The sequence below is a fragment of the Chenopodium album genome, chromosome 22 (assembly GCF_948465745.1).
Source record: "Chenopodium album chromosome 22, dcCheAlbu1.1, whole genome shotgun sequence".
NCBI classification, from domain to species: Eukaryota; Viridiplantae; Streptophyta; class Magnoliopsida; order Caryophyllales; family Amaranthaceae; genus Chenopodium; species Chenopodium album.
The window spans coordinates 31291877-31305176 of NC_137855.1; the positions used below are offsets into that span (position 1 = coordinate 31291877).

General features: G+C 35.0%; 1 protein-coding gene across 1 annotated transcript; it reads left to right on the plus strand.

Annotated features, from left to right (window-relative positions):
- The first annotated feature begins 12177 nt into the window (after window positions 1–12177).
- LOC145604184 (uncharacterized) lies at window positions 12178–12915 on the plus strand. The gene is made up of 3 exons (XM_081660127.1): window positions 12178–12217; window positions 12302–12444; window positions 12538–12915. The coding sequence occupies exons 1-3, from the start codon at window positions 12178–12180 to the stop codon at window positions 12913–12915; spliced, it is 561 nt and encodes a 186-aa protein (XP_081516253.1).
- The last annotated feature ends 385 nt before the right edge of the window (window positions 12916–13300 follow it).

A 13300-nucleotide genomic window follows, 5' to 3' on the forward strand; every position in this document is an offset into this window, starting at 1 on the left:
TATAAAAAAGAACATAATGTCTTAGACCATTGTTTTATTTAATTTGTATAGGATTTGGAATCTGATGACGGCGGTGAAGGTGTGAATTATAATGGGAACTTCGTCACGAAAATGTTATTTCCAACGTTTGAGGATGCAGTTACATGGGCGGATGCTGTTTCCATAAATTTGGGATTTATTTTGGTGAAATCGTCTTATAACAAAACCAGAGATGGTCGGTCGTATCAATATTTGAGATGTGATTGGTCACGGAGGAGCAAGCCGAGAGATTTGGAGAACGCGATACAGAAGGACACAAAAACCAAAGCTAATGGTTGTCCTTTTTACATAAAGACATTTCATGAAGTCACCACTATCAGTTGGAAGATCCGTGCGAAAAATGATCACACAGGGACACATAACCACCCAATGATTGTGTATCTAGAGGGTCATTCGTAAAGTTAGCGGAATGAGCCCGGGTGCAAAATAGGTTGTGCGTGACATGACAAAGTTCAAGGTTGCGCCCCGTAACATCATGGCAACTATTGCAGAGCAATTTCTTGATGATCATCCAAACATCAGGCACATTTACAATTGCCGGAATGACTTGAGGATGGAGATGTCTGAAGGAAGAGGAGTTGTTCAGCAATTTCTTCATTTGGCGAGAGAGAGTAAGCACATTTACTGGGTCATGGCCGATGACCTTGGCGTCCTGCAACATGCATTATGGTGCACCCGATCACGGTCAACATACTCCGCACATACCCACATGTAATAGGTATGGATTTTATTTACAAGACCAACCGATATGGGTGTGACACCGACAAACCAAAATTTCCTAGTTGGTTATGTTTTCATGCGCAATGAGTGCACGACTAGCTACTGGTGGGTGTTGCAGAGATTAAGGGAGTTGATTGGGTATGATAACGAGCCATCGGTATTTTTGTCAAACCACGAACTTGGGCTTTGTGCGGCTTTGAGAAAAGTGTTTCCAGGGACGTCGCATTTACTCTATCGATGGCACATTAACAAAGATGTGGAGGCTAAGGTGACGCAAATGTTTAAAAACAAGAAGATTGGTAAGAGATTTAAAAATGGCAAATGGAAACGTATCATGGATGAAACAATCGAGGCAGAGTATGATGATGCTCTAGTTACCATGAAAGCAAGGTGGACAAGTTTTTCGACTGTGATTTAACATGTTGAGGGAACATGGTTTTGTCACAAAACCAAATTTGCGACATACTAGACGAACCAAGTTCTTCACTTTGGTAACACGAGCAACTGTAGAGTTGAGAGCCAACATTCAGCAGTGAAGACGTGGTTTTGAATCATCCACAGGTTAGTTGTTTTACTATATTAGTTGTTGTCTTTACTTCGTAATTTTAATTATAATAAAAAATTATAATTTTTTACTAATCTGAATCAATAGCAGGTTCTTTGGATACCGTATGGGCACGAGTCCATTGTCATATTGATAATTGAATCATTGCAATTCGTAATGCTTTGGAGGCATTTTGATTTAAAATTGGTGAGATGCACAGACAATTGCCACTGTCACGTATAAATGACAAAGTGTCTCAACATTGCTTGAAAGTACTTGATGGCGAGACGAAAAGGATGCGGGATTTGAGTTACTAGGTTTATGAACGTTGTGGATGTGCTATGCGTGTGACCCATGGTGTACCATGTGCTTGCCAGATTCATGATTCGCTAGTTGCACATATAGGCTTGTATAACAGGCAAATTCATTCTTTATGGAAGACTTTGGTTATTGGTGATGGTGTTAACATTCCTGAGTTGGTTAACAATTCGACAAAGGAGGCTGCACATTTTCGTTCCTTGGTTGATGAGGTCATGGATAGTGATCCTGCTGTGCTTCAAAATGTATCTCGCATCATTGAGGAAGAGCTGCATCCGGATCATACAAACTTGCAAGAACCACATGTGAACCTCAATGTTCGTGGTCAACGGATGAACAATGATACCAGGCAGGATCAAAGTTATTTCGAGCATGTAAACCGTCGATACACTCAACGTGGTGGTGACCAAGAAACTGTGGTACCCATTTTTTGACTAATTAAAATTAAAAGTCAAAATCCCACGTAAGTTGATTTTTTGATTAAAAAAGAAATTAGAGCCGCCACTGTATTGTTTCCCGAATAGAGACGGTGTAGACACCCATTTGTGTCTCCCCAAAATCAAACCAATGATGAATATCTTTCACGTCAAATGATAATCGAATGAAGTGAAAGTGTAAAAAGTCTAGTGTTGCGGTTGTTTTTATTAAAAATTTCTTCTTTTTGTTTTTGAAAATCTGCTCTATTTATGAAAACGTGTTATCCAGTTTAGTTTGGTCCATGATAAGGGTCAACTAATAGTGTAGTTGGATGGGGCTTTAAAAGACATTTCCAACGATATATTATAAGCGCAATTCCGATGAATAATGAGGAAGTTATGGCCAAAATACTAAACTAGGCCCAAATTGGATTTTTCCTACGACCCAATGATCATGTGGAGGGTCCAAAGGTTTAATCCCATTCCTAAACCAATTAGGATTAATTAGAAGCTTCTATAAGTTTCTAAAAGATCTTAATTATCCTTTTTGAAAAGATAAGATTAAGGAATTTAAATTAAATAAAAACTTTCCTTTTTTTAAGTCCTAGTTCTATTCGAATTTAAAGATTTTCAAAGACATTCAGATATTATTTTCATGCCACATAATATTAATCAAAATTTATATGGTTGGATAGATCTTGAAATTATCTTTCCAATGATATATTATAATATTAATTCTGAGCGATAATGAAAAAGATATGAAAGAAATACGAAACTCTATCTAAAACTGACATCCTTCCACTATTTCGGCTATATTTTTTTGTCTACAAAATATTTTATTCTGATTCTGATTGGGTTGGAAAGTATACTTCAATAGCTTTCCAAAGACATATTATATGCCTTATTTGGACTTCTAGATCAAAAGATATGATAAAACAAAATCCACAAAAAACTGTTACAGCGCCAAACAACAGACTTGTCGCCAGGCAACAAACTAGGATCTGTCGCTCGCGATAGCTTTGCGACAGAATCAATTTTATTCCGATTCAAATTCTGACTGTTTTGTATCGGTATCCGGACTATTTTCTTATAAACAGGGTCCTTGGACCTCCGTTTTCAATCATCAATCCACAACCATCAACAATCACCTAATTCTCTCTCTTCTCTCTTGAGCAATATAGCTTATTCTTTCTCTCTCTTTCTAAACCAACCCTTTTACAAACACAATTCCGCACTCATTAGATCTAGACACACCTAGCCAAGTTCGAAGTTGCCTTCGCCCTAGACGTGAAAGGTTGATAATTTCTGAGAGTTTGGTCCCAAATTCAGTCTAAACTTTTTAACTCTTTCTTTCAATTATTTAATGTAATTTTTTGATTTTATTATTTTATTGAACTTTACTAACGCGTGTATTTTGTTATTAGAAAGAGGTACGAGGCTTCAAAGTAAGTGATTTGAATTACTTCTCTATTATTTCGATGTAGAAAGCATGTTTAGATTTGTTTAATTCCTAGTATCATGTTAGGATGTTTTTATTGCTTTCTAGTATCAAATTTAGGTTGTTTTTACCCTTTTCTAATAGCATGTTAGTATCATGTCAGGGCTAAAGCTTTGATCTTTATTGCTTAGTGACATACTAGGGTTTGTTATTAATCTTATTAGTATCATGCCTAGGATCTTGCTATTGTTATTATGCTTTATTGTTATGATTATGATGATTGTTATAATTATTGTTATTATCGTTTTTATCATGTTGCTTGATATATATTATTGGTATTGCTTGATCACGCCTTTTATGCATGTTTAAAGAGAATTTGTACTTGAAATCACGCTTAAGAAGATAATTAATAATTTTGTTTAAGCTAATATGATTTTAATTCAAGTGATCGCCAATAATAGTTTTGTTTGTGCATTAATATTCAACCAACATAGCTTAAATAGGTTTAGGGTTAACCTAATGATTGCATTTTAGTCAGAAAGCGCACATGAATACGAGTAGAATAAAGTTGAGGCCTATTTTATAGGGCGAGTTCTTTCTCTTTTATATTGGATTCGTACCCTCATCCCCGAACACCAGTCATGGTTCCAGACCTATTGGAGTTGACGATCTCATGGATCGTTAAGGGATGGAACCTTCACCCTGTGAACGGTTTACAAGTTCCTAAAACTTGTTGGCGACTCTTTTGCTCTCGTTTCTTTCCCTTTGGACGCCACCACTTAAGTGTATGATCACAATGGGGCTCAAGTTTGGGATAATGCTTGAAATATTCCCTACAGATGGTCTTTTTATTTATGATTATTTTCAAATAGAAAACAACATTAACTCCATTAGTTGAGGCAATATATAAGTATGGTCTTAGGAAAATTAGAGATCTAGGTACGAGGTATAAGTTAGGAAGATCGAATGTTTGGAACTCGTCTCTTCCTCTGTTCTAACGAATTGGAACATGCTCTTACTGGTACGTTGTTAATTGGTTATAGTTATTCACATACTTTTCCTTAAACTAATGCATAAAAACACGAAAATTTTCACATTGTCAATCACACTCAAATGTAAAATAAAAATGAATTAAACCGTTCATTGTGGGTTTGAGCATTAAAGTTGCCCTACGTACCGTTCATTGTGGGATTTAAATCCACTCCCGGATCAAAACCCTACGTAGTTCTTACGAACGTCCATTTATACATGGTCAAAAATTTCATACGAGGTTTCAAGAAGTTTTTTTTTTTGGGGAGGGGTGTTCGATCCGTGTAGGGTCATTTGAGTGAGGCTGAGCAATCTTGCTTTCAAGATGGAGGTCAATTTATTAAGGTTGAGGAAGTCACTAGAATCAGCGACACCATAGGAGTTTCTTTGAGGAGAATGATTTTTTGTTTGTAAAATGCGTTTCAGTTAACGGCTTTATTTAGGGTTGACCAACTTCCAAAAAGAGATTGTATGGATTTGAGTGTGCTAAAAAGGGCATTTATTTGGTATGAATCGAGAATAATACGAAGGAAATGTATTTGAATTGTATGAAATTGACTTATGCAAAATGGACATTCTATATGGCTTAAATCTAAATGATAGGTAGTGAATTGAAAACCTTAATCATGTTAGATTACGTTAGCGATCTATCAGAGATAATAAAACTTTAAAAGTATAATTCTCTGCGGCAAATAGATCATCTTATAACCTATCATGATTGAATATTCAATTTTACCCTCTTATTTAAATATAAGCCATAAACTATAACTCGAAAGATTTATTTAATTAATAAAATGATACAAGCATGCAAAGCCATATTTCACTTAATTAAAAGTTAGTTGTCTCTTTATTAAGAAATGCATAAGGAAATTTTGCTCTTCCGAATGGTGATGAAATTAAAACTTAAACAAGATTTCTGTAAAAATTACAAGACATTCTATTCTAAAATAAATAAATTATTTATAATGCTCATTTCATATAGCCATAGGATGAAGAAGACTTTTTTTTTTAAAAAAAAAAAGTGTTAGTCTTAAAGGGATACATATGTGTCTTTTTTTGGATTAATATTAACTTGAGGCATGAGTAATTTATAGCTTCCTTAATTTAAAATATTCTAAGAAAAAAGTACCTGAGGTATATAGGGTGACACAAATTATATAATAATGTTAATTCTTTTCTTCCTTTAACTTCTTAAGGGTTTAAAATTTCTCTAATATTTCGGATACCATAACTCATGTTATAATGGTCGGATTTGAGTTATGATAGGTCGTTGAAAAGGTCTACAAGTCTTCTACAACATATCAAAAATTGGTATTCATCCAACGGTTGAATTAAAAGTAATGGATTTTCTTTAAAATCACTCCAGTTTGGGACGTTCATGGGGAATTGGGTGATAATGGTCAAAGTACTTCGAAATTGGTATGATCCTTTTAATGATATGTTAAGGACAAACATGTAGATGCTCTGTAGACAATTCTCCCTTTTTAGAAGTCATTTGATATGTCAAATAAAAAAAATATTCTTGGTTGGGAAAAACAGCCTCAAATCAATTTAACATTTTAATACCTTGTTTTGTAAAAATCATAAAAAAAATAGAGTATTTATCCTATGAGAACGTGTGATCCCAATTTACAAAGGTTAAGGAATCTAATTTCTAGGTAGTCAATTTAAATTTTATTATTAAAAAAGAATATTGGTCGAAATTGGAAAATGGACAAACCTGTAGTAAGAAATTTGTGGTGTTACTAAGCCTTAATGTTTGATTTTTTGTGGGTTGGTTAAAATTTATTTTTATAAAATTCCAAGTCTTATACACTCCTAAATACATAAGCTTACTGTGAAAATTTTATTTCTTAATTTTATTATTAAAAACGATTTTTACATAATAAAAAATAAAGTGGTCGAAAATGGTTTGCTAGAATTCCATCATTCATTCTTTAGAGCTTCCTTATGCATTTTGTACAATTATCATTGCATCCATTTCATACTCTACATAATTATGATACATACAAAGGAAAAAAAATCAAACAAATCATGTATACTCACTCTCAAACTCACTTGCGGTCGGTCAAATTCTACTTGGTTTCCAAATTAGGAAACAGGCACATATAGTGCCCTATGCGGTTATGGAACACACAAAAGTAGAAAAGTTAGTAAATGTATGTAAAAAATAATATGAAATCACAAATAAAAAGAAAGAAAATATTACCTTTGACTTTGAGTAGCTATCTCGAGGAATTAGTAAAAGTGGTGTCAAAATGATCGATTTAATTTGAGGCCAAGTCTTTCTACAATCTTTTTTTTTTTTTTTACTGAAAATAAAAATTTTAACTTTTTTTTTATATCTAATTATAGTGCCAAAATAATTTAGACTTCTTTTTATGAGGTTTTTGTTTTAGCTGCTCTCTTCGATCTCTTTTTCTCTCTCCCTTCTCGTGAAGAGTGGGGTGTATATATATACGGGAGCAAATGGGAGCTAAAATACAAAGTACAAAGATTATACTGTTATACGAAATAAATACGTACGATTACAAGAGTTAGGTAGAAATTGTAACCAAAATTCGTCTTAATGAGGTTGATGAAATAGAATTAGCCTACTACTTCATGCAAAACTTAATTAATTTGACTGAACAAATGACAATATTATTAATGACTAAAAAAGTACTAATATAATTTTAATATAATTGTTAATTGGTACTACTTTTTTTTGAAGAGTGTATTTCCTTGTACTTACTCTTCGTATTTCAGACTTACCATTAACAAAATCACACTATTACAAAACCCAATTATCAGAAAATAACAAGGAGAAAAATGTTGATTGCCATTGATTGTGGGTAGTCATATCACCTTACCGTTTGGGAAGAAACACAGCTCAGTGATACAACGTATTGTCATATCACACCATTTTCAGATTTTTGTTGCTAAATTACAACCATGGCTTACCATTTTCTTTTTTTGTAGGAATTTGACATATCAAATAAGTGGTAATGACAGAGTTATCTTTGCTTAGAGCCACTCTTTCACTGTTAACATTGTCATCATTGCAATAACCAGGAAGAGAAATAGCATGCATACTTACACTTGTTATTTCTGAGTGTATGAAACAGAGAAAAGAAGTAAGTCATGAAGGTATAGCTGTAATGGTGTTTTGGTGAGGATTTGAAAGGAAGGAAGAAGATGAAAAATGAAATAGTAGAACGTTATTAACAAAGTAAAATGGTGGAACTAAAACAAGTTATAATTAAGAATGTTAAACAACAAAAAAAATAAAAAAAAAATACAAAGGGGGAGCCGTGACAAAGTGCAATTACCAATTACCATACATGATAAACAAAATATATTTGAATATTATAGCTACTCGAATGAATTCTGCGCAAAAGCCTTCCCAATTCCCACCACTCATCCCACCGGAGGTCTCTGACCAGGTGGCTCATTCCAACAAAAAGATAAAATGAAAAATCACCCATGAAATTTTCAATAAGAATGAGAATGAATGAAACCCCGATATGGAGATTAATTTGGGAACCCAACAACCAGGTTTGGGGATGCATGGAGATCCAAATAACCATGGAAAGGCTGCAACCATGGTAAACAAATCTCAAAGATCTTTTAGAGGTATGTTAGGGATACTCAATTGGAAGCAATGGCTGCTAACAACATTCAGCTGTCTAATGATGAAGATGATGTTTTGGACGATGATGAGCCACCGGAAGACTTTGTGGGAAATGATAGGTGCCCTGTCATTTTACTCACAAAAGAAGAGAAGAAGGCTATGCGTCGCCCATGGAGAAATACCTTCATTATTCGTATGTTTGTTGGTAGTCTGGGGTACATGGGATTAATGAAGAGATTAAAAAGAAAATGGCAATTGAAGGGAGAAATAATGTCTCTTACAGACATTGGGTGCAAATACTTCATTGCTAGGTTCAATAATCAAGAGGATTATAACTTTGTGTTAACTCAAGGTCCCTGGTTGATTGATGATAAGTATTTAACCATTCGTAAATGGACTCCCAATTTCATACCAGAAGAAGCTTCCATTAAAGTCTTGACAGCTTGGGTCCGGATACCGAACTCTGTTGAATACTTTGATAAAGAGTTACTCAAGAAAATTGGTGCCAAGATTGTTAAGGTTATTAGGGTGGATAAATCTACTGCATTATGCTGAACGAGGGAAATTCACAAGGCTGAGTGTGCAGATCGATCTATCAAAACCCTTGCTATCAAAGTTTTGGCTAAAAGGAAAAATTTGGAGAATTCAGTATGAGGGTATCAAGTTAATTTGCTACAAATGTGGTATGTTGGGGCATGTGGAAGATCAGTGCGAATCTACACATATGAATGAAGATACAGTAATTTATCAAGTTAATAATGTGATTGCTACTAATCATGAACCTGGAATTGCAAAGGTGATTGACAAAGGTCCAAGACCAGAGGTGGAACATGACTTTGGATCATGGATGTTGGTTAAGAAGCCGGTGAGGAAGAGAAATCCAAAGACTGATAAACCACCACCGGAAACCACCAAAGAAGGTGGTGGTCAGGCTACAAAAAATCAAGAGAAGGCAGGGGTGCCAAAACAAATTTCAAAACAGAATCTTCAAAAATCTTTAGGGTCGAGATTTGAGGCACTAAATGGGGAGAGTGAGGCACAAGATGAGCAACAGAAAGATATTAATTTGGAAGATATACATACAAAATATATGGAGGTATTCTCATCTTAATTTTTTTCCAAAAATAATGAGATTGTTCCTATAGTAAATCTTGGGGAAAATTCTCAAAATAATGCTAAGGATATTAATTTCCAAGTGGGATTGAATAAGGCAGGGGTTAATAATTCCTCGAATAAAAAAAAAGGCAATGTGAATGGAAAATCTAATTCACAAAAAATCGCTTACCAAAAAATAAATTCCTTGAAGCCTATTGAGAATGAAATTCCAATTCTAGCCACAAAAGAAACAAAAGCAATAATATTTTTCCTGGAAAAGAGAACTTTTTTGGAGTAGAGTAGCCTACAGAAGAGTCAACCAAAGAAGTCACCCAGGAGGATAATATAGTGATCGAAACAGAGGAAACAGATTGCTTACAAGAGTATGAAAATTTACAGCAGGAGGTGATCTCACTTAAAATCCCACCTGAGAAAACTCTTTTTGTGGGCAACAAATGGACAACCCCTACTTGACCATAGCAGATCCCCTAACACATGTGATGGAGGTTCGGATGGAAACTTGGGTGGAACTGATGCCAGAGCCACCAGAACTGGTGGTCTATCTTCAAATTTTAGTTGAAATTAATCAATTAATTCGATTAATGGAAGAAGCTTATTTGAGTAACCCCAATTTCTCAATTGATACAATGAATGCAAACTTTGCAAATTTATCCTCTAATTCTCTGCCAATTTCTTGTATGGTTTGGAACGTACAAGGAGCAGGAAGTCGTGAATTTATTTTGGCTTTAAAAGAAATCATTAGGGTGCATAAACCTAATGTAGTGGCACTTGTTGAAACTCACATGGGGGGTGCTCAAACGGAAAGAATTGCGAATGTGATTGGGTATAATGGCCATACAAGGGTCGATGCTCAAGGTTTCAGTGGTGGCATATGGGTGTATTGGCGGAGAGAGTTAGTCACAGTTGAACCAATTCGTAAGCATAATTAGTTCATCACTATGGAAATTAAGAGGGTTGATGGTATACCATGGTATTTCACAGCGGTGTATGGTAGCCCAGATCCCACAAAGAGGCAGGAACTTTGGAGAGAATTAAAGGATCATGCTTATTCTAATAACCTCCCTTGGTTATTAGTAGGGGATTTTAATGATACTTGATATCAGTGGGAAAGAAGTTCCAGCTGTGCGGAGACTTCTCGACGAGCTGCTCGTTTCAATGAATGGGTGGAAGATGTGGGCTTGCTTGAGATTGAGTTCTCTGGTGCCTCTCATACGTGGTCTAGAGGTACGAATGTACAAACTTGGCAGAGTACGAGACTTGATCGTGCACTTTGTAACTGTGAATGGAGTTTGAGGTTTCCAAATGCTGCTGTTAAGCACCTCTTTGCGGTTCAATCAAATCATTGCCCTGTCTTAATTGCCCTTAATGGCTTTGCTCTAATTTCAGAGATTAACCGGCCTTTCCGCTTCCAAGCTGCTTGGATGACTCATGACAATTTTTGCGATATTGTAGAGAGTAAGTGGGATAAGGAAGCTCCCTTGATGCCTCACTTACATAAATTAGCAGAAGAATTACAATATTGGAACAAAACCACTTTTCACAATATTTTCAAGAAAAAACGCAACCTCTTAGCTCGAATAGCAGGTGTGCAGCGTGCCCTTGCCTTACAAAAAGCGAGGGACTTGATTAAATTAGAATCGAAGTTGAGAAAGGAACTTGATGAGGTGCTTGCTCAAAAGGAGCTCCTATGGTACTAGAAATCGAGAGTCGAGTGGATAAAGGATAGTGATCGTAATACTACCTTTTTCACTTAAGCACCATTGCTCGTATATGGCATAACAAAATAGTAGCAATTAAGGATGGTCCGGAGGCTGAGTGGTTAATTGAGAAAGGGGAGGTTCAAAAAATGGGATAGTAGTACGTTATTAACAAAGTAAAATGGTGGAACTAAAACAAGTTATAATTAAGGAAGTTAAACAACAAAAAAAAAAAAAAAAAAAAAAAATACAAAGGGGGAGCCGTGACTTACTGCAATTACCAATTACCATGCATGCATTACATGCACTTTTTTGTTTCTTAGAGATTGTCATTTAATTATTATTTAATTATTGTTACTTAAACCGTGACTTTTACTCTTTGTTAGCAACATTTTTATGCACATTTCAATGCATCTTTGTTTTTTAGTCATTGTTTCTTAGACATTTCATGCACATTTTTAATTTTTTTTTTATTATGTATTAAAAGGTGATGGAAAATATTAAAATAATAATAACAATAGGATACATGAAATCAGTAGTGCTAAACTTTATCCGGGATTAGAAAGTGATACGATTTTTAAATTGTACAGATTAAAGGGTCAATATTTGATACTCTCGACCAAGATATGTCAAACGGAATAATTGTTACATACATCAGTGGTAATAACATTGTTTTAATTTCATTTTTAAAAGATAACATTATTACTATTATTAGACTAAACGATTACACGATTGGGATATGATAAAAATACGAATAAGATTTACTCCCTATAAAAGGGAGATTTCCATTATCCGAAATCACCATTCACCCCATTATCTACTAAAAAATACACCCATTAAATTTGCATCTTCGGTTTCCATGGCTTCCGGCAACCAAAACCATCAAGCTCCATCTCCACTCGACGAGCATTTTCGAGTGCTAAATTTATATTTAGCTTTGATTATGGCGTTAGTGGCGCTGCTAATGGCGTTAATGATTTTCATAATCATGAATAAATGACGACTTGAAGTTTTCGGCACGGAGTGTACAAGGTTCGAGTTGTGCTTCAAATTAACCTCGTGTTTTGTTTGTAAATTAGGAGTACAAATTATAAGGGTTTTGTATACTCCAAAATTATAAATAAACACTACTTGAATTTGTCTCTTATGTCTAATTATTGCAGTTCTTGTTAGCAAAATTAAATTTGTTATTATAATTATGAAATTACACAAAATTTGTTAGTTAATTGAAAGTAAAAAAAGAAAGTATGGAAAATAAGGATCAAAATTTGGTGTCTACAGAAACAGGTACTATTAAACAACTATTATTCTAATAATTAAATGTATTTCATCTTGTAGATTCACTAATATTTGATTTTTAATTTTGTGCAGCAAATCCGTGTGACATTAGTCATTGCAGGTATTTGAACCAGCTTCCGGGTCCGATGTTGCTGTACATCACGTCGTGGAAGGATGTCATTGGTGATGGGAACTGTGGTTTTTGTTGTGTGGCTGACTTCTTCTTTGGTGATCAGGCGCAGTAGTTTGACGCTAAGGAAATAATATCGAACGAGATCGCCGGTCATCCTGAGCTGTACGAATGAATTTACGGGATTGGACAACTACAGATGAACATAGAGCGTATTCGATGGGATGGTGGGGCTGTTGGGCAGCGACATTGGATGGTAAAAATTCAAGATTTATTTCCAATTGCTACTTGGTTCAACGCAAGGGTAATTTGTCTAGGTGTTGGCCTGGTACCAACTAGCTACTATCCATGCATCATAGTGTTACCGCTGAGGGCACGAAGCGGGGTTCGGACACCGAGTCGAGAGTTCGTGATTGCTACAGTTAGTGGGTCACATTTCATCCGTCTTGACCTTACGCCTAAGCCACCCCTTCCGCTAATCACCAGTCGGTGGACTGAGCACCACGAGGCTAGTGCTGATGGATGGGATCAACAATATGAAGTTAGAAGGAACATGTGGGATGCATTAGTTAGGTAGTTTGTAATGTACTTTCACTAAGTTTGAACAGCTGTAGCTATATGTAATTATTAATGTAATTTTTAATGCACTTTCACTAAGTTAGTTAAGATCTTACATTACACGCAATAAAAAAAAAAAAAAAAAAAAAAAAAAAAAAAAAAAACTAAAAGTGTCCAGTTCATAAATTACATGTCGAATAAAAAAGAAATATAAAACAGTTCAAACAAGTAATAAAAAATGCAACCACTACTACTAATACAGAGTAAACTACAGCCCCATCTTTGACTTCCAATCAAATACAAGCTGCTCAGTCATTGTCCTAGTTTCACGCAACATGTGAGGATACTCACCCAGTGCTCTTTGGTGAATCTCCATGGAACGACTCATCCACTGCAAATCAGAC